Genomic DNA, 20,249 nt, shown 5'->3' with positions numbered 1-20,249 from the left:
TTTTTGGGGGGGGGGGGGGGGGGGGGGGGGATAAATCTTCAGGCTCAAATGGAAAAAAATGGATATTGATGATTCTTATCGCCGATGTCAACTAGCTTGAGATTTAGGTGTTGTTGTCATTGTTGTGGCTAAAAGGAGTGCTTGATCTGTTGGGGTGCTAAGAAATTATTATAGAAAAAGAAGATGGTGGCGAAAGGTAGGGGTAAGGTCTCCGTACACCCACCCTCCCCAGACCCTATGGGATTTCACTGGGTATATGACAATTGACAAGTATATAATTAGACATTCATAAAAACCTTTCCAAAAATGCATGTCAATTTGTTGGTTACTTTACCTATATTTTGTGGTTGTATGCTGTTTTCCATCATTCAGCTTTAATGTTGTTCTTATCTCAATAATCTAAGGTAGATTTTGAACTAGTCAGATGTGATATTGCTGAATGTGTCGCTTCTCGTGATTCTAACAATTAATTTATTTTAGTTGTTCAATCTATGAATTGTCTTCTATTCTTTTAGCTCTTTTCTGCACTTGGATGATTTGATAGATAGAACTTTAAAGGGGAGATAGAGAGGCTAGCATACCTATTATGTATAACTGTATCACTAATATACCTATGATTATGCTTGTAGTGGAATGCTTGTTCAAGATCCTTTAAAGCATAATGATGTGGACTCCATCTTTGACCGAGCTAGGCAAGTGGGTGCCACGCAAGGTCCTTTGGAAAATGTCGTCCCTAGTTCAAGCTCAACAAGCTTTACTGGATCTGCGAGAACACTTGCAGGGGAGACAGTGCCAACATCAGCTCCTCAACCACCCGAGTCCATCGTGCACAATATTGTCTTCTGGAGAAACGGTTTCACTGTAAATGATGGTTCTTTGAGAAGGCTGGATGATCCTGAAAATGCATCTTTTCTGGAGGTAACTGTAGTGAGCATTTAAATAAAAATTCATGATTAGGAACAAACATCATGGGTCGGTCAATCCTGTTAGATAGTCAGTAGTCGGTCTATATTTCAGATTTACAAATTCATCTCCTGCTAATGTTAATTGTCACTTATATCATCACAATTTCTATTATCCTCCTATTATCGGTAGTCTAGGGGCATGACATATGCACATGACTAAGCTCCCCATTTGAGGATCATGCTCTTAAGCTCCCATGTTTTGTTGGTCATCTGTTTCATATTCAAATTATCACTCTGTTTTACTAAATCTTTTACTGGTTTTTTTCCATGGTGTATTTGGTGATAAAGATTTTCTATTTTGAATGACTTTTGGTTACTGGTTCTTCATTTCAGAGTATCACAAAGTCTGAATGTCCTAGAGAGTTGGCTCCTGCAGATACCAGATCCCAGGTGCATTGCAACCTCATAAGAAGGGATGAGAACTGTCCTGTAAGTATTGCGTGTTCAGTCCACCATTTTTCTCATTTTTCATCTCCTTTGTGCACCAAATATGAAAAGGGGACATTACAAGGAAGAGGAACAAGTTAATGAGTGCACATATACAACATTGGCCATAGTACGTTCGTTTCTTTGTGGATCTGTACTCTGTTATATAAGAAAGATTAGGGAAAGAACACGGGAACAAACCTATTTGGATATTCTTCTGTTTCTCTCCCTTATCCCTAGATGTGTGTCACTTTTCGTCCTCTGAACAGAAGTTTGGAAACCTGTGACAGAATCTCTTCACTGGTATTGACTTCATTACTTAATGTTTCTAAACATGTGCAACACACTTGCAGGAACCAGAGAAACACCAAGTTTCGTTTCAGGGAGTGGGAAGAACACTTGGAAGCAGCGCAACTCCAGCAACTTCTGAGCCATCTGCTTCTGCTCCCACAAGCACAGTCCCAGCAGCTTCCACTAGTGTTCTGGATGAATCATTGCCTTCGACCTCGCTTCAAATTAGATTGGCAGATGGAAGTCGCATGGTTGCACACTTCAACTTCCACCAAACTGTTGGTGACATCCGTGCCTTTATTGATGCTTCAAGGCCAAGTGACACCAGAGCATATCAACTACAAACTGTTGGATTTCCTCCTAAAATGCTCAGTGACCCAACCCAAACGATTGAGCAAGCAGGACTCGCAAATTCAGTGGTTATACAAAAGTTTTAGTGAGCTGCGAAAACTCTCTTTTCGTTTTATTATTTCCAGACGTTTCGATCTTATTTACTACTGGATATTATTTTTAATCTTTGTGAATCTAAAGCTGTACCAAGACAGCAGCAGGTGTTGTTTAAAATTCAAATTTTCTTAAATGCAACGTTGTACGGGTCTGTCCCCCAATTATGTGTCATATGGTACTTTCATCTCCTGTAAGAACAGCTGCTGTGTGGAAATGAAGTAGAATGGTTTGTATGATTTGAGCATTCAAGACTTGGTGATATCACAGAATATGATTTACTGATGAATTGCAGTTGGTGTGTATGGTAAAAAAAATGCTAATGAACACTTGTTTGACCAAAATGACTTAAACTTCCTTGAAGCTATTTATAGAAAAATTTAAGAAGTATTCTAGGTGTATCCTAATCTTTTCAAAATTATGCTAGAGCAGCTTTTATTGCATGGATTCCACTTCCTGAAACTGATTTTTCAATACATCAAAGTTAGACATATTACATTAAAGTTTTATCTAGTTATGTATTGTGTTCACCAGTTCTACTAGGAGTAGACATGATACAATATTTGAAAGTTTCTATCCCTAAATTTTGATAATTCAATTTTTAAAACATTATATCATTATCATATCATTTAATTCGGTATGGTTCAATATATTAAAGTTTGGGATATTCTTGATAAATCAGTAATCATAATTTGCTTAACTTCAACTAATATATACTCGTATAATAGAGTATTATGACTTTGACAATTAAAAAAAAGTCTCAATTATATCATACTAACACATTACACATGTAGAAATATATATGCAAATAAAGTACAAACAACTCATTTTGTTAATCAATTACAATTCAAATACATTTCAAAATAGATTGGTCAAAGTTTCAACTTTTAAACATTTAGTTTGTAAAAATACTAGGTGGCATATTTGTTACTATTTTAATAATACATATGTTATTTATGTGTAACTAAATATACTTCGGTATGATATTCGATATTTCGATATGTTATTTCTAAATACCAAATACCATATCAAATACAAAAAGAATAAATTAAAATGCATACCATATACTCTACCAATTACCATAATACCAAAACCATGCTACTAAAAATTTCGATATGACATGGTAATTCGGTATATACCATACCAGGCCCACCCCTAAGTGGTGCATCCTAAAATTAAGTAAGTGCTGGTGTATAATACCACCCAGAGTGTGTAAACTCGGAGCAGAGTAGAAGATAACATGTCAATAAATTTACACTAATTTTGCCATTCAAAATCCAAAAGACTGTTTTGCTAGTTCAGTTTAAAATTCCAACAGACTGTCAACATCTTGCTAATACTAGTACATACAAGAACTACTGACAAAAGCAGGACACAACAGACATCAGATAATATATGCAAAGAACTGGCATTAGTTCCAGTTCAGTGCACTGTACAAAATCCCGATGAGCATCCCAAACATGATGAAAACTAGCTTCATCCATCTTTTACCACAGCTCCGCCTACCTCTTCTGGCGCTTTGGCACAACCTGGAAAATCATCACAGAATTATTAAGCATATCTGCCAATGAGAGTGAGAGAGCGTAACTATAAGCAGAAAAGATGAAGCATGTTACAAAGACTTGCGAATGATACAAGTATGTACCATACTTGCATATGCCCAATGCATTTAGCAAGTTTGCCTAAAACTTTCAAAAATTAAAAAGCATAACCCATGACTATATGACAAGGAAAGGACATCAGAGAAAATGAGGATGCTGCCATGAAGGAGAAATTTGACATAGATGTTGAGCAGAATTGTAATAATAAACAACAAAAGCGAGGGTCAAATCAGAATGAAATTGCAGCATAATCAAAGGGAAGCTGTTGCTCAACAACAGAGTACCAGTGGTGGCATAGGTAAGGGTTCTATGCAAAGCAAGTGTTAGATCCAAGGTAATGCTACAAATGGGGACGTAGGGGTCAAAATGTTAAAAACCACACGCATACATGGCCACTAGTTAAGTATTCAAGAATGGCAGGTTGAAGGAGAAAAGAGCAACAAACCTCACATCTTTGTGTCCTAATAAATATTGTTTAAGGGCAAAAGGCAAAGGTTTGCTAAGGCTTTAAAGAGTTGTTTGGTTCACATACTAGTTATGTGGGAATTATAATACACGAATCTTTATGCAGCGAATAATAATGAAGGGATCATTATGCGGTGATTAACAATATAGGAATTGTTTTGCAACGAATAATAATACAACAAATGTTAACTAGGGATTACTAACTTTGAGAGCACTTTCTCATTGAAAACTTTCATCCCCTTACTCCTAATATATGTTTTTTTTTTTATAACTGTGGTGTACAGGCTAGCTTGCTCACACCTTGACTAATTCAAGGGGGGTAACTGCTACCTCCCACCAACACAGATGTCGGGTATTTTGCCTCTGCTAGAAATTTGAACCTAAGACATCATGGTCTCAACCTACTTATTGACTACTCTTTTCCAAATTCTATTCTGCAGGAAATAATATATTGATTATTGCACAAATTAATGCTTGTATTATTTAATTTACAATACTAACCAAGCACTACACTAGTTATGCAGGGATTATTCTAATAAAGGGCCAACCAAATGCTAAGTTACGCGGCGGGTGTTTTTAAAATTCTCCAGCCAAGCAATGTATTATAGTATGATGAGATTATTTCTCTTAATATATCCCTCTAACCAAATGATCCTTAAGTTCACATCATAATAAAAAAAACATGCATTAGTTAAAAAGTAAGTAGCAGCTGAAGGAACGAACAAATAATATACACGCAATGCAAAAAAGAAACTATATACAGTATGAGTATTACTTCTTTTTTTTTTAAATTGGTAACGTAGTATACAGTATGAGTATTACTCTACTTCTATAAGCTGAATGCATCTACCAGATGCTTGATTAGTGAAATTCACTAAAAAGTAAATCATGTCGCATAATTTCCTTTTGTTTTTTGACAAATCAAAGAAATCCATCTCATTCATGATATACCAAGTCAGTATAGAAAAACAATGTTGGTATATAAAGTAGTCACAGTCATCAATCAAATCTGAGGACTAGTTGGTATATAAAGCAGTCACAGTCATCAATCCATCTCATTCATGATATAAAGCAGTCACAGTCATCAATCAAATCTGAGGACTAGTTTTCATAATCACTAAAGTGGAGAAGTACGAACTTCAGCATTTCAAATGTTAGAAGTCAATCAATAACAGCTAAAGCAAGCCAACAACATAGTACCTTGCCACTGGACAGAGGGACTGGAGTATTAACAGACTTCTTCACAGAGGATGAGCAATCGGAACAAACAAAGTCAGCTAGTTGTTTAGTTTGTTCACTAGTCAATCCCACACAGGCCGGATGATACCTACAAAGATCAAGGAAACAAATCGTAAGAAATGAAAGCATGCAATGCTTTTAAAACTGGAATCGGATCCTGGCTCTATGTTGCTTGGTCTCCCCAAAAATGTTGCCGCACTGTATTGGATCCCCCAAAAATGCACTATTTGACATTTCTGAGGAGTCCAAGCAACATAGTCCTGGCTGGTTTTTTGGTTTAACCAATCAGATGGTTCATGAAGGTACAGTCTTCAGATCAGTGGTTCTAACAGATTATAAAGAATCTGGAACTCATAAAGCAACTTGGACGGCTCCCAGATAAAATTAACTTAACCCCAGATTGTGGCATGATGATTGAGATGTGGAAGTCTTTTATGTATGCCCAGCATGACAACCAATTCAAAATCTATAGATACGCCTAAGGAATAAGACAATTTCTTATTCTTCTTTCCCGATAAGTTGCTAGGGGTGGAATATCCCTCACTTTTTTTTATCAAGAATTGCTAGGGCCCTTCACTTAATATCTAATGCTTTACAAACAAAAAAAAACATAAAGCAAAGACCAGCCGCGACTTCCACCATACAGATATACTCTTCATATATTGTACATAATGCACTAAAGAAAAATAAGCAAGAAATACAAAGCATTCCTTGTAATAGAGCTAAAGAAAGAAGAAATGTCCATTTTAAGAAAATAATTGAAAAACAGTAAAATAAGTAAACAACAGAACTCTCCAAGGCAGAGCAGGGTTGGCCCAACTGTTGAGAGGTTCTTTCAGCAGTCATACACAGGCAACAAGAAAGAAGATCTCTACTCGTTTATGTTCTGTCTCTTGTTTATTTACTTATTTTATAATTTGGTTTTACGGTCTTCAGAGGAGAGGAAATCAATGCAAGTAATTACATTACTAATACTCTGCAAATTAATCAGAAAGATGAAATGTTGTGTATACCAGTCCTTGCACTGCTCGCATTGTACCATTAAATCATCTGGGTTATATGGCATCTCACATTTGCAATACCTTCAGAAATAAAAATAAAGAAATATGAGCAGGAAGAACATTACTCAAGTTCAATCAGCAAGCAAATGAAATCTCATACACTTACACTGCAACACGATCTGGCATAAAAGCTCCAGTTGCCGCTTTATACTCAAACCGACAGTAGTAATCATCTGGACCAACATTCTCAAGCTTAGTATAGTTCTTGAATGTATGAACAGTGCACTTCCCTTCTATAGTGTGGGCACTTTGAACATCATGGTGGTCTGACAAGAATAACTCCTTTGATCCATGAAACTGTCTCCGCCCTCCCATTGACTCCTCTGGCCGGTAATACCATGTAACATGCACATAAGTGTGGTTGTTGCTACCAGCTTCAATTTTCTCGACGCGTGCTACATATGGAGCCTTATCGTTTTCTGATGGCCTCATCAACACACAGTCCCCAACTTCACAAGTCATAGCAATAAAAACCAAATTCAGTTATGCAATTCACAAATCACAATTCATTTCTAAAATCCCAACCAATAGCAACATAATTAAGCAGCTAATGGATATCTTAAATATTACAGGGCATTACAAAATGAGCACAGCACACTCATTTAAGAGTTATGAATGAGTGCAGAAGCAAGCATGCATAAAGCAGCTGGATACGTACATAGGAAACTACAATCTTTACCACCACCCAGACCCCAACAATGTCGCCTCTCTAATGGCCACAAAATGATGCTGAATCCTCTCCAAATGGCATATAATGTGTATGCATAAACAGTTCTCTGCATGTCTGCACATTTATTTAAGCACATTAGATTCTCTTTTCTTTTCCATTTCATGGCCTTTTTCCTTTTCACTGGTGCAAAACAGACATCAGAACCCACTTACAAACTCAAAACTCCCAGCTGAAACCCCATAACAAAGAAACAATCTTTCTTCTAAGTTACTGTTCATAGTCCAACAGAAACAAATGCAGCCACAATTTTAAACAATAAAATTAGGTTAAGCCGTAGTGGGCAAATTCAATTTGGGGGCCCATCATCTGGTGAGATGGGTTCTGATTTGATACACATAAATTAGTTCTTGGGCCTAACTCACGCTACAAAAGATAGCTGATACGAAGGAGGACTGTCCAAGACTTATAAGCAGAGCACTCATTTCATTAACCAGCGATATGGGACATTTTTCATTCTTCAACTCAACAACAACATACCCTGTGTCGTCCACATGCACGTCTCAAAAATAGCCCTATTTTGTTCTTCAAAACAACCTACAGCAAACACTTAATCTCCCATGAAAATCCTAAGAGAACAAATAACGTAGAAACAAAAAAAAAGAAAAGAAAAATCATAAACCCCACGTTCAAATAGCTGGTACAAGCTCAAAATCGAGCTCACCTACCCCACCTTGCTACAAACCTATAGTATATCAGCACATTCAGTCAAGGTACATATGAACACCACAATTTTTTAAGGAAAAAAAAATGTAACAAAACCTTAAATGGTCAATGTAAATGAAATTTATACACGAAACAGTGAAAATGTAAATGTAGATACCTCTGACAACTTTGGTGGTGCCTGTAATGATGTAAAGGGGCAAGTCTCGTTTTTCAGGTCTCTTTGCCATTGGAAATGAGAAGCAAGGGTTGTTGGCTTTGCAGTGTGGTCCAAAAAGGGGATTTTTTAGATAACCTTTAAGAAGAAAGATTGTGCATTCAAAAGGGAAGAAGAAAATTCAGGTGCATTTTCATGGATGATTCTTGACATTGATTTGATTTCTCTGAAATATGAAGGGTTCTTCTTTATAAACCCTAGGATTTTTAATTTATTTTTTTGGGGCGGACGCGGCGAGGTAAGGCTAGCTAAAGATGTATATAACGTGTTGTTTGGGAGAAGCCGATTCGCCACTTTAAAAAAGTATTTTCAAACTAATGCCACGTATTCCACGGACGTTACGCTAACACTAACGCTTGTTTGGTTGGACAAATTTAGAGTCGATATGCTCGAAGATAAATTTCCAACAAATTTAGGATTGTTAGATTCGAAGACGAAATAGGTAAAATTAGTAAATGTAGTATAATTGTTGAACTATATGTTTTATGCCGATCAATAAGTTGTTCAATAATGATGTCCCATTGCGAGGTTTTCCAAGACGTCGAGTTCATTTCTTATGCCTAATGACATGTCAAGGGACCAATAATGATGTCGCTATCAGAGATTTTTTGGAATGTTGGGTGCGATCCTAAAGCCAAGTTAGATGTCAAGGGGCATATGGGTCTACATAGGTAGCACAGGCGTCCCATGTTTGAGGCCAGACGGCATCAGCCAAGGACTACGCGCATCGGTCAGGCGACATCGGTCGTGGCCTGCACACATCGGCTAGCCGAGGCCAGGCGGCATCAGCCAAGGCCTGCGTGCATTGGACCGGCGACATCGTACGTTCCCTGCGAGTATCGTCCAAGGGACATCGGTCGTGGCGTGCACATATCAGTTGGCCGAGTCCAGGCGACATCAGTCAAGGCCTGCGTGCACCGGATAGGCGACATCGGCCAACAACAGACGGCATCGGACATGGCCTGTACGCATCGGTTGTAATATGCATGCATCGGCCAGGCGACATCGGTGGTGGCATGTGCACATCGGCCAACCGACATAGATCGAGGACATATGACATCGTCTATGGCCTATGCGCATTGGTCAGCTGAGATCAGCGAGACCATACGACATCGTTTGTGGCCCCTACCTATCGGTCAGCCGATGTGGCCTGCCCGAATTGGTTAACCGACGTCGAACGTAGCCTGTCTGCATCATATGTAGCCTCCATGCATTAGACAACGACGTCGGCCGCGGCGAAATTGGCCAAGGTCTAGTCGACAACATGCGGATGCCTATGCCGTACAAAAATCAAAAGAACGTGAAATACCCTTCATGCATAATAACGTCATATATTTGGGGATATCCATCTATTTGCCATCATCTATTTTCAACATTTCCACCTCACGTGGTTCATTCGTACCAACTTTCACTACTTTTACGGTTCATACAATATTGAAATATCTTATATTTGTACAATTATGTACTATATCATTTGTTTCACTTACTGAGAAGTGTTTTATAGTATTTCCCTATTTTTCTGAATTTTATTCATTTTAAAAATATATATATATTTTTACGGTTTAAATATTTTACATCACATTTTAAAAACCAAAATTTACTCAATTGTTGGATTTAAGGTTACTACATTTATTGGTAACTTTTTGGTATTAATTTTATATTTTTTTCATATTTTTTATTAATTTATTACTCATTTTTTAGAATTTTCTGCAAAAAATTATTGATATATATATATATATATATAAATAAATAAAAATAAATAAGAATAATAATATAGAGCTTAGTTCTTTTGAAATAAGAACCAAACATTTGATTAAAATTAAACATCTCAAATTTAATCTCTGGTATAATTTATACTTGCATTTTATTTTTTATTTTTATATAGAAGAAGTAAAATGCAACAAAACAATTTATTATGTGTGTTGAAATTCATTCTAGGATGTTATGCAACCGCACAATGTTTTATTATGTTGAAACTTATTAATTATTTGCTTTATATGTTAAATCAAACAACCTCTTTAAGTTCATTTATTTTTATTACTTCTTTCATCTTTATTATATATGTTTTAGTTTGATTGAAACGAGTCGTAGAAAAATAAAAATTATAATCTTAACTTTAAGATATACATAATATACTAATATGTCTGTAAAAATTTATGTTTTTCAACATGTCATATGAGATATTAAAATTAAATAGTTATTAAACATAGAAACTCAGTAACATTAATTTTCGAGACTAACTAAAAAAATAAGAATTTTTTTGAAAAAGATAGGAGTAAGATTAATAAGTTTCTAATACCGGATAATTCAAAATCCAAAATATGGTTGCTCTACTGCTTTGTATTTGTAACTTATTATTATAAAAATAAAATAATGTACGTTATTACACCTTTGATTATTTCTATATGATCAGTCACTTTTCATGATAACGACCACGGTGTGAGATTAAATTATGATTGGCCTAAAGTCAACTACCCCAAAAAAGGCTACATACCCTGCAATTGATTTTCACTCATCCATTAATTTATTTATCTAATAAAGTAATGGAATCCATTGCATATTCCTCCTTTTATTCTTCTGGAAAGAAGAAAAAGCAAAAATGTAATGAGAAGTAACCGTGGGAATGTGCGATCCAATTTTAATTGAGATTGAAATCAATAAATAAGTAAATTCAAACCCCTACCCAATGGCAGAGTTAGAATTCGTAACTTAGGCCCAGTTCTGACGAAGGCTCCCAATATGGGCTTCATTTTCAGATGTGGGTCGGGCTTTTCTTAGTTTCATCACATTACTATTGGGTTGGGTCATTAATTATTGTAAAATGAATTTGTTAGATAATTGTTTTTTTTTTATATATAAATGTATGATTGAAATTTATTCTTTATAATACACTAAACATATATTTTAAATTTGGGTTTATTAAGTGTATATTTTTATTGGCAAAAGAAAATTCAGATACGTATGACTAAAATTTTAACTAATTCTTACGTGCATTTATGTAAGGTATATAAAGTTCTGACTTGTAAAATAACATTGGGTATTTTATTTTTGTGATTGAAATTTCAAATTTTACATGCACTTGAAGAAAAAACATATGAATTTTGCCTTGATAAAATTTCAGTAAAAATATATCCACAATTTAGCTTGTAAAGTCTACAATTTTAGTAAGAAATATCTTAAATTGACCTCGGCAAACCATACCAAACTTCAGGCAAAGAAAGCCTCATGTTTGGACTATGGCTAACACAATATAATAAACTTCATCCCCAATGGGGATTTTTGTGCACGTCGCCCCATTATTTTGATCAAAATTCTTACTATTGTCTCAAGATTAGTCATGACTTATTAGCTCAAATCGAATCACAGCGATGAAAGAAAAGTGCATTATCAGGATTTCAAGAATAAACGAATTGCTTGATCTTACCAACGATATAAATAGTTTCTATGTATTTAAATGTGAACTATAATTTTACAACATAAAAATGTTTAGAAGACAGAATTTTTCTACTTCAAAAAAAACTGAATCTTCTCAATTAATTATTTCAAACCAACAAATAAGTAAATGCCATGTAAGTGAATCATGGCTTTTGGACGCAAGCAGCTTTCTCCCAAAGATAAAATTACGTACAAACTAATAAATTTTATAAGAGATAACCATGATAATAGAAACACCTCTAGCTATTACAAGCACTTATGGTCTAATAAAAAGGTCACAATAACTTCTACTATTACATGCATACAAAGTAATATGCAAATTAAACATCCTTGATAATAATATTACAGAATCTTAAAAATTCATTTTGAGAAGTTGAAATTGGGATAACTCCAGAATATAAATTCAGAGTAGAGACGGTGTCATATCCATTGGGAAATGGTTAGCAAGAACATTATCCATATAGTAATGTGGATGAGCAGCATCCATCACAACAAATTGCATATCTTCTGATGGTTTCCAATGCCTCTTTCTTTGGTTGATAAACCAGTTGTTTATTTGCTTCTGGTCCAATCCCGTTGATTCAGCTAGTGCAAGCTTCTGGGATTCCTGTTAACCAAAAATCGCGCAATATAATGTGAATCAGATTTTCTATAAATTAAACTCAAGGAACTGAAATTGGGGGGGAAATATAATTTAACAGTTTCTTACCTATAGATGTTGGTCCAGATAACCTGACGGTGTAAAATAACTATACATTGTCATCAATGTATATTAATATAGACACATCACAACCTAACTTATCTTATAAGGCGAAAAACAATATAAGGTTTTAGAATGAAGTGATCACCCTAGTAGAGTAGAATTAATATGTAGATATTGAGGTTATGACTGATTTATTTGACAATTTAGAAAAGTAATACTTTTACTGTTCCAATTTAAGTGATATATAGCTTGAATCAACATAGTTTCAAGGGGGAAGAATGAAGACCAAGGAAAACTTTGGTAAAAAATATGGCATAGCATTTGTGTACCAATCATGTCGTAACATTTTGTTCTAAAAGCTTTGCCTTATGGGTGTAAATGGAAGTAGTATATAGTTTAAGAGTGTCATTCTTTTTGAACGGGCTACCAAGTGAAGTGTGTCACATAAGATACAACACAGAGTGTATGAAGTAAAGAAGTGAAGTTATTAAAAGGAAGGAGTGAGGATCATACCGATGGATATGGCCATTTAATATGTCTAAGCCACCAGTCCACCAATTGTTGCCTTGCTTCCTTAGGCAGCTTGCCTTTCTTCCTCTTCTTCATGAACTCCTGCTTAAGGCTTCCCAAGTACCCACTGTACTTACGCAACAATTGACCTTTGAGCTCTCTATCCTCAGCCTGAGGGTCGATGAAACTGTTATTCACGTCAACCTCTTCATCAGATGATCCATTTCTATCCATTGCCTCGCCCAGAGCTACAACTTTAGGACGTTAATTAGCATAAGCCTTCTCCAAAAAACAAAAAAAAGGAGCAACTATAGTTGAGAATATGACTTGGCTTATAATTACATAATAGTAAAAATCAATAGATACTAGGATATGAGTTAAGCTTTGAGTATTAAGGCTATGGTCCTCTAGGAAATTTCTTTTTTGACGGGACGTCCTCAAAAGTTACGTTAGATTAGCCAACACTACAGGCTAACATAAATCATTTTGCTCTAAGCATTTGGAAACTTCTTAGTAGTTTCTTACACAAGAGTACCAAAAGTATGCTAGTGTTATCACAATCAAAAAACAACAAAGGGATTCATAACTCACACTATATCTAGGCAGAGAATACAAAGCTTATAAATTTTATGAGAAACTTAATTTATTCACTGTAATCTTGAGAACTATTACTCTTTACCACTTATCAAACAAAACACTAGAGAGTAACTATCCATGTTACGATTAAGTTAAAAAAGAGCTAATTTCTTCAGTAGTCTCATAATTGCAAGCAGTTGAACCACTCACTTCTTTTAGACTCCTCAAGATTCAATTTCACAACTCAGTGGGTCCTTCAAGAACACATCAGCTACCAAACAAATGTTGTCTTCTTTATCCCATTAAAGACTCAATTAGAGTACCATAGACTATAACTTCACAAGTTTACTATGTCTGTCTATTATGTGAATAAAGGGTCCAAGCAGAGAAATTTCCATAGAACTTTAATTGAATAAGGAAGCCCTTGTCAATAAGCATATGAACAAATGTACAATAAGATCAAACTAAGCAAGCAAGTGTTCACCAAGATGATTTGATGGAAATACACCGTTTACATAAATCAAGAAACATCAAAATGGTAGCTAAAAGTGAAGCAAGGAAGTTATAGTTTCCTTTTCCCCATTTAAAGGTAATGTTAAATCCAATAATTTAAACAAAAGTATAACACATCAAGTAGGTTATATCATACACTCCAATCAAAGCTCCAAATCTAATCAAGAGTATTTTATGGGTCCCTCTAAAAACAAGGTGCATTTCTCAATCATTTGTCTTGTATCTTTCTATTCTTTTAAAGTGTCTAGAGAAGACATAAGGAGGGACCTCAAGGAATTATGTCAAAAATTGGAACTATTGTGTGATACCGCTAATCATTCAGCTGATCAAGGACTTCTTCACAGACCATATATGAAACTTCAGTGCTGGCAAAGATGGTTTGAAGATTTCAAAGTTAAAAAAAAAAAAAGAAGATTGAAATCCAAATATATACAAACTATTGCCATTAGATGAGAGTTCCTTTTTCGGTGTTCATCGAGCTTATACACTGTAACATTTAACCATTCGTAGTTATGAAGCATTTCCAAGACAACTAACTAATTCAGCACATCTTTCCAAATACCATTGATTTAAAATCATCAAAAGCACTACTACTTAGCAACAACAAACAACAATAGCTATAGAGGATGAATCGAGTAATAATATATAACAACCGTGAAAGAACGTTTTACACACTCAGTGTAATTTAACATGTTATAAAGTATAAATTACTTAACATTTGTTTAATTAGGGGTTACCAATCAATACTATTAACCAGAGAAACATGTAATAACCTTTTTCAAAACTCAAAAGTCTATTATTTTGTAATCTATCAAAGCATGAAACTTAAACTCAACTAAAGAAATGAGAATAGCTTTGAGCATCAGAACACCCACACATAAATTGACTTCAAATGAAAGCTTTTAAAGTAATAATCTGCTCCTTACAACAACATACCGGTGTATCCAACGCGCCAAATCTGGGAAGGCTGGTTGTTACATAGGTATTACCCCCCCCCCCTTCTTGACCTTCAGAATGTTTACAAAAGACCCTCGACTCAAGTAAATCAAACAATCTACTTCGTAGAGTGTGAAAAATAAAATCAAGGTAAATATAATTTTGAAATTCAAACTTCATCATCATGATATATGTGGCTTTGATTCAGAAAACTAGGGTTAGTATATTATTAAATCTGGAGCTAGCCATCAATTTATCTGCGATTGGCACATGATATAGAACAAACAATACCTGTACATAAATAGTTGGGAAAAAAAGCTGGAACAAGAAAGACTTATTTCCCAGGGTCATTCCAAATAAAGAAACAAGCCAAGTTGAGTTTCTTCAACATACACAAACATCAAGTTTGAAATGATTAACAAGGGACAAATATATCTTGCTGTTTACACTTACAACTTGTACCATACACAGATTATGAACATGTAGAACAAGAACCAAAACATGATGCATATTCATTGAGACAGAAACAAAACAAGTGAAAAAATCATTGTTACATACCAGAAGGTAAAGTAAAGTCATTTAAAATAGAAAATAAATAATCTGCATATGGAATTGAGCTTATTTTATTAGTAGTTATAATAATTAATTAATGACTGATATCATTGGAAACATGCACATGCAGAGGACATTAATTTAAAGAGAATAAACTCAAGTAAACAGTTAGGATCTGCATAGAATTAATGTGACCCATTCTAAGAAATGAAAAAAAAGAAGAATTTTTTTTTGATATATATCTCACCAGATTCATGAGAAGAATTAGGTGCAAGTGTTAAAGCTTTGAACTGACACTCAATTCTTGAAAGAAAAACCATGGCTTCCTTAAAGGGTTTAGAGAGTTCTTGTTCATATTTTGTCAGCATCTCACAATAAGCCTCCATGAACTGATCTAGTGCAGGATCTTCTCCAATGATTCCACCACTACTACTGTTACGGCCCATTGTTGCTGACGTGGCACATATTTCCTCTAGCCTTGCCACCACTTCCGGCGGAGCTCCTATCTGCATATATAAAAAAAACTAGGTTTTTCAGGTACGGTCCCTTTCATACATGTGATTTTGTTTTCAGCTTAGTCTTTTCTTGCAGAGAGTCGTAGAAAAAATTCAAGAAATATTAAAACCCATGTCAAAAATATAATCTTTTTCACTTGTATTTGGTTTTTCTTGAAAAAAAATTGATTTTTTTCGTTTGTTGGAGTTAATGGGGGTGTGAATTTCACCTTTTGACAACTGAGATAAGCAGCCAAGAGACGAGGGTAGTGAGGATGAGCCATAATCTTTGACTTGATTGAAGAAGAAGAAGAAGAGTTGTTGTCTTCTTGAGGATTATTGTTGTTGGTGTCCATGAAAGGAAGAAAAAGGATATTGTTGTTGTTGCTGGTTTCTGCATTATTATTGTTAGTTAAAGAAGGAGGAGGAGGAGGCATCATCATCATCATTTGAGGAGCACAAAGTGATGCATTTCCATTCCCATTGTTGTTGTTTTCATGATCTCCATAGCCCATCATCATTAAACAAGATGTATTAGTATTTCCACCTTCCATTATTCTTCCTCTCTCTCACACACACTTTCTTCTTGAGTCTAAATTTTGTTCCTTTCTATTTGTTTTTGCCTATGAAAACCATCTCTCTCTCTCACACACACACACAATAAATAATGTAATAAAAAAAAAAACTCTGTTTAATAGTAAATCTCTCTCTCTTTTTGGGGAGGGTGTGTGTGTAAGTGATCTCCCGAGTTTTATGCTTACTGATATCAGGCTTTTTCACAGCAAATCCTTAATGGAATACATAGTTAGCAATACTACTAGTCAGAAAAAAGCAAACACCCAATATTCCTTTTTTTCTTTTTTCTTTTCCCCTCTTTTCTAAGTAAAAAATACTAATTAAGAAACAGTGTAGTGTTCCTTTTTTCTCTCTCTCTCTCTAGTCTAGCAAGAAGCAAAGAAGAGAGTTCCTATGAAAAACATGAAGATGTTAAAGGGTTAGCTTGTATTTGGGTGCAAAAATTTTACCTTCCCAATGAAAACTCATACCCCTTTTTTCTTCACTGCCACTGAAACACTGTCATTATCTGCCAATATCCCTCCACTCCACTCTACTCCACTCCACTCTACTCCACTCCACTCCTAGTGAGGTAAATTTAATTTTTATTTTTAGAATGATCAAATCGAGGTGCACTGTAATTTCTTCTGTGTTTTTATGTGTTTCTTTCTTGTTTCTTGGTTTTGGGGTTATTGGAAAACAGACGGAGTGAATCCCTTACCAATATTATAACTTGAGACCTATTTGTCCCTTCATTGAATATGATTCTTTTTGTTTCTTCTTTCAACCACTAAATCAACTTTATCTCATTATTTTATATTTAAAATTAGTATGGTAAATTAACAAAAATCCTACTTTCAAGGATAAAACCTGAAGAAAACTATTTTTTTCTTAAAGGGAGAGGGCGGAAAATAGGCACACAACAAAGGTGTCATATGAGTGGATATAGTACTGTAGAAAATTTTGAGATTCACTTCTTCAATAGATTAATCTCCTGCTCGATAGTAGGTCTTAAATAGTCTCTGACTAAAATCGATAAGTAAAAATAGTTAAAGAGATCAAACTTGTTAATATTTTGGATAGTTAAAGGATTAAATTTGAAAAATATATATTTAAGAGACTCCATTTGAAACCTAATCTAATAGTTAAGAAACCATCAATGATATTTTCTCTAGATTTTTAAAAATATTATTTATTCATAAAACTTAATTAATTTTTGAAAATTTACCTAAATTTGGATGAAATTTCACTTCACTTATAATATTTTATTTTTTTTAAAATCCAAGTAAAATACTTCACACATGATTTCAAATTTCAAAAAACTACTTTTTAACACAACTTCAAAAATTGATATTTTCAAATTAAAATTATAATTTTATAAGCACTTTTAAATTAATTACTTAGATTGCTAATCACCTAAAAATCACAAATTTAAAATCAGACAAAATCGTAAGTTGGTCACCTTTAATGTATAAATTTTAGTTTATAACTATGTTAAATTTGATAAAATATTTCATCAATCAATTTGGAATAGACTCATTTCTTTACTTTAATTTGCACTTTTTGAGAAAGTTTTATCCCAATTTTTTTTTCTAATTTTCAAAATACTCTTTCCAAAATGTGATGCTAAATCCCTTCCATTCCATTTTCTGTCGTAATCTTTTCGTTGTGTATACATCTTAGTATTTATAATTTTTAAATAATAATTTTAAGGATATATTAATTATTTTAAGGGGAAATTTATTGATTAGCTTTTCTATTAAATACATTTATTATTTATTATTATTATCCTTTTAGCATGTTTTCCGAATACATAATTATCTTATTTATAAAATCAATTTTATAATCAAAAAAATATATCCTCGCACATAATATAATACTTATCAATAAATCAGCTAACTTAGTTTTTATATTAATGGAAGTCAGCAAATATTTAAATAGTAGAATGATTGAAGTGTAGGTAATTTGACTTAAAATAGTGTTGTTGTAATATATTACTATAGTTTTTTTTTTTTTTTTAAATCAGGTTAAAACTCTTGAACAAATGAAAAGGAAAAATAATAATTTGGAATAAAAATATTTGAAGAAAGATTTACCCTATTGGGATAGGGAACTATTTATAACTTTATTGTCTTTTTCTTGTTCTAGCTGTACATGAAAAATGAAATAAGAGATGATATTTGATGTATTTCATACTTCAATCGACAAATATATAATTTAGTTTCCTATTATTGACAAACAACACTCTTCATTCCCAGATATTCTGTTCATTTTATTTATATATATTTTTGGTGCCTTGAGTGCTATTATTATCTTATGGCATTTTCTTGGTTTGTGTATATTACTATAATCCCCACCTATTTCCATTTTAATGAAAAAAATGTAACTTGGACACTTTGCCTCACATTGTTTTTACTCTCTTTAATGGAAAATGCTACGTACCCCACCTCAAAAGAATCTTCAACCCAATATATATATAATTTTTGAGGTCTTTAATTAGTCAGTCCCCATCCTGTTCATCCAAAATTATTGGTTGTAAATAGTAAATTTTATGGAGATATTCAAATTACGGTTTATTTTGATGGAGTATTTAAATACTTGATAAAGTCTTTAGGTTAGATATTTTCAATTTTAAAAAAATGTACGTGTTTTCTAGTGCTCATTCATAAATAAATTAGTCATTTAAAATATGTCTTTTCATTTACCTATACACATTAACTTTTAATAAGTCATAAAATCTCATGCTTATATTTTGATTTATGGGAATTTGTAAAGACACGTAAATTTTTATAAAATATGAGTTGAATATAACTATATATATATATATATATAGATAATACATACAATATACTAATTTTTTTTGTAAAAAGATGGGACGAACCTCCTCCCGTCCCCGTCTATTTCCATCGCCAAGTGTTGAATCAATTGATATATTAAAGTGAAGTACATCAAGTGAGACAGAATAACGAAAATATTGAATTGAAGAGTAATTTGTATCGAAATAAAAGCACGAGTTGTCTCCAATTAAATTTATAATTAAATGAAAAGGTGTCATCAGTCTTTCATCTATCCCATCTAACTCTCTAATTATTTCCTAAAAGAAAATTAAAGTGAAGTTTCAGCTTCAAAAAGCTGCTTATTTCGTGGGACACTACGAATGTCTCTTCTAACTTCTATTCCTCTCTCTAATTATTTTCTTTTCTACTAATCTAGAGCTGTCAATACGGACTGACCCACTTCATTCGGACTGACACATATATACTTTAAATTTGACGGGTCAGGTCGGGCTAGTCCATTTTTTGTGTGGGCCAGAAAATGCTCGGACCAGCCCACAAGTGCGTGGACTATGGGATTTGCTGGGTCAGCCCTCTTTTCTTAAAAGTATATTTTTCAATATTTTTAATTAAATTATAATTTAAAAATATTATTATAAATATCGACAAGACAATATTACATGGTGTCAGTGTGTTAATCAAATACACAAATAAAATTATCTTTATAATATTTAGTAAGTTTGATTTCAAGTAAAAGCATAAATATCTAAACAGAAATATTAACCTACACTACAGGAAAACTGTGAATTACATGGGGATTTTCCTAGGGATTAGTATGAAAATCCGCAGGAAACTTATTTTCCTGCAATTTTTCATATTAATCCCCAGGAAAATCCCCATGTAATTCACCTTTTTCTTGTAGTGCTAATTGTTTTCCAATGATCATAATAAAACACAAAAAATATGATAATATTCCATAGGCTATGACCTATGTAGTGATTCCCAAGAAATTTTAGGGAAATTTTATTTTATCTATTTTATATTTTATAAACATAATTTGTATTTAAATTGTAATATTTCAAACTTTAAACAGATTTTGAGT

At 33.6% G+C, this 20,249-nt stretch overlaps 3 protein-coding genes across 5 annotated transcripts in view; 1 reads left to right on the top strand and 2 right to left on the bottom strand.

The window, feature by feature from the left end:
- LOC102583198 (plant UBX domain-containing protein 4) overlaps positions 1-2,378 on the top strand; it is a 3,709-nt gene extending 1,331 nt beyond the window's left edge. The window contains exons 2-4 of the mRNA XM_006348103.2: positions 630-918; positions 1,299-1,394; positions 1,745-2,378. Coding sequence (XP_006348165.1) covers positions 630-918; positions 1,299-1,394; positions 1,745-2,119 — 760 coding nt within the window. The 3' untranslated portion in view covers positions 2,120-2,378. The remainder of the gene's footprint in view (positions 1-629; positions 919-1,298; positions 1,395-1,744) is intronic.
- A 977-nt stretch (positions 2,379-3,355) lies between these two features.
- Positions 3,356-8,279, bottom strand: LOC102582635 (BAH and coiled-coil domain-containing protein 1-like). Of its 2 annotated transcripts, none has more exons than XM_006348101.2 (5): positions 8,043-8,279; positions 6,599-6,941; positions 6,445-6,513; positions 5,393-5,519; positions 3,356-3,655 (listed from the first exon to the last, which is right to left on the bottom strand). In XM_006348101.2, the coding sequence occupies exons 1-5, from the start codon at positions 8,110-8,112 to the stop codon at positions 3,629-3,631; spliced, it is 636 nt and encodes a 211-aa protein (XP_006348163.1). In that variant the 5' UTR covers positions 8,113-8,279; the 3' UTR covers positions 3,356-3,628. The 2 variants fall into 2 exon arrangements, with proteins under 2 accessions (XP_006348163.1, XP_006348164.2); XM_006348102.2 differs by lacking the exon at positions 8,043-8,279 and adding an exon at positions 7,151-7,433.
- Positions 8,280-11,719: 3,440 nt separating this feature from the next.
- On the bottom strand, positions 11,720-17,141 carry POTH15 (homeobox protein knotted-1-like LET6-like). Of its 2 annotated transcripts, none has more exons than XM_006348098.2 (4): positions 16,049-17,141; positions 15,572-15,830; positions 12,751-13,001; positions 11,720-12,141 (listed from the first exon to the last, which is right to left on the bottom strand). In XM_006348098.2, the coding sequence occupies exons 1-4, from the start codon at positions 16,370-16,372 to the stop codon at positions 11,938-11,940; spliced, it is 1,038 nt and encodes a 345-aa protein (XP_006348160.1). In that variant the 5' UTR covers positions 16,373-17,141; the 3' UTR covers positions 11,720-11,937. The 2 variants fall into 2 exon arrangements, with proteins under 2 accessions (XP_006348160.1, NP_001278851.1); NM_001291922.1 differs by having other exon boundaries at positions 11,722-12,141; positions 12,751-12,995; positions 16,049-16,668.
- Between the last annotated feature and the right edge of the window lie 3,108 nt (positions 17,142-20,249).

The sequence above is a fragment of the Solanum tuberosum genome, unplaced genomic scaffold, assembly GCF_000226075.1.
Source record: "Solanum tuberosum cultivar DM 1-3 516 R44 unplaced genomic scaffold, SolTub_3.0 scf00099, whole genome shotgun sequence".
In the NCBI taxonomy this organism is placed as follows: domain Eukaryota; kingdom Viridiplantae; phylum Streptophyta; class Magnoliopsida; order Solanales; family Solanaceae; genus Solanum; species Solanum tuberosum.
The sequence above is the reverse complement of the archived record's forward strand: the minus strand, read 5'-3'. Positions and strand labels throughout refer to the sequence as shown.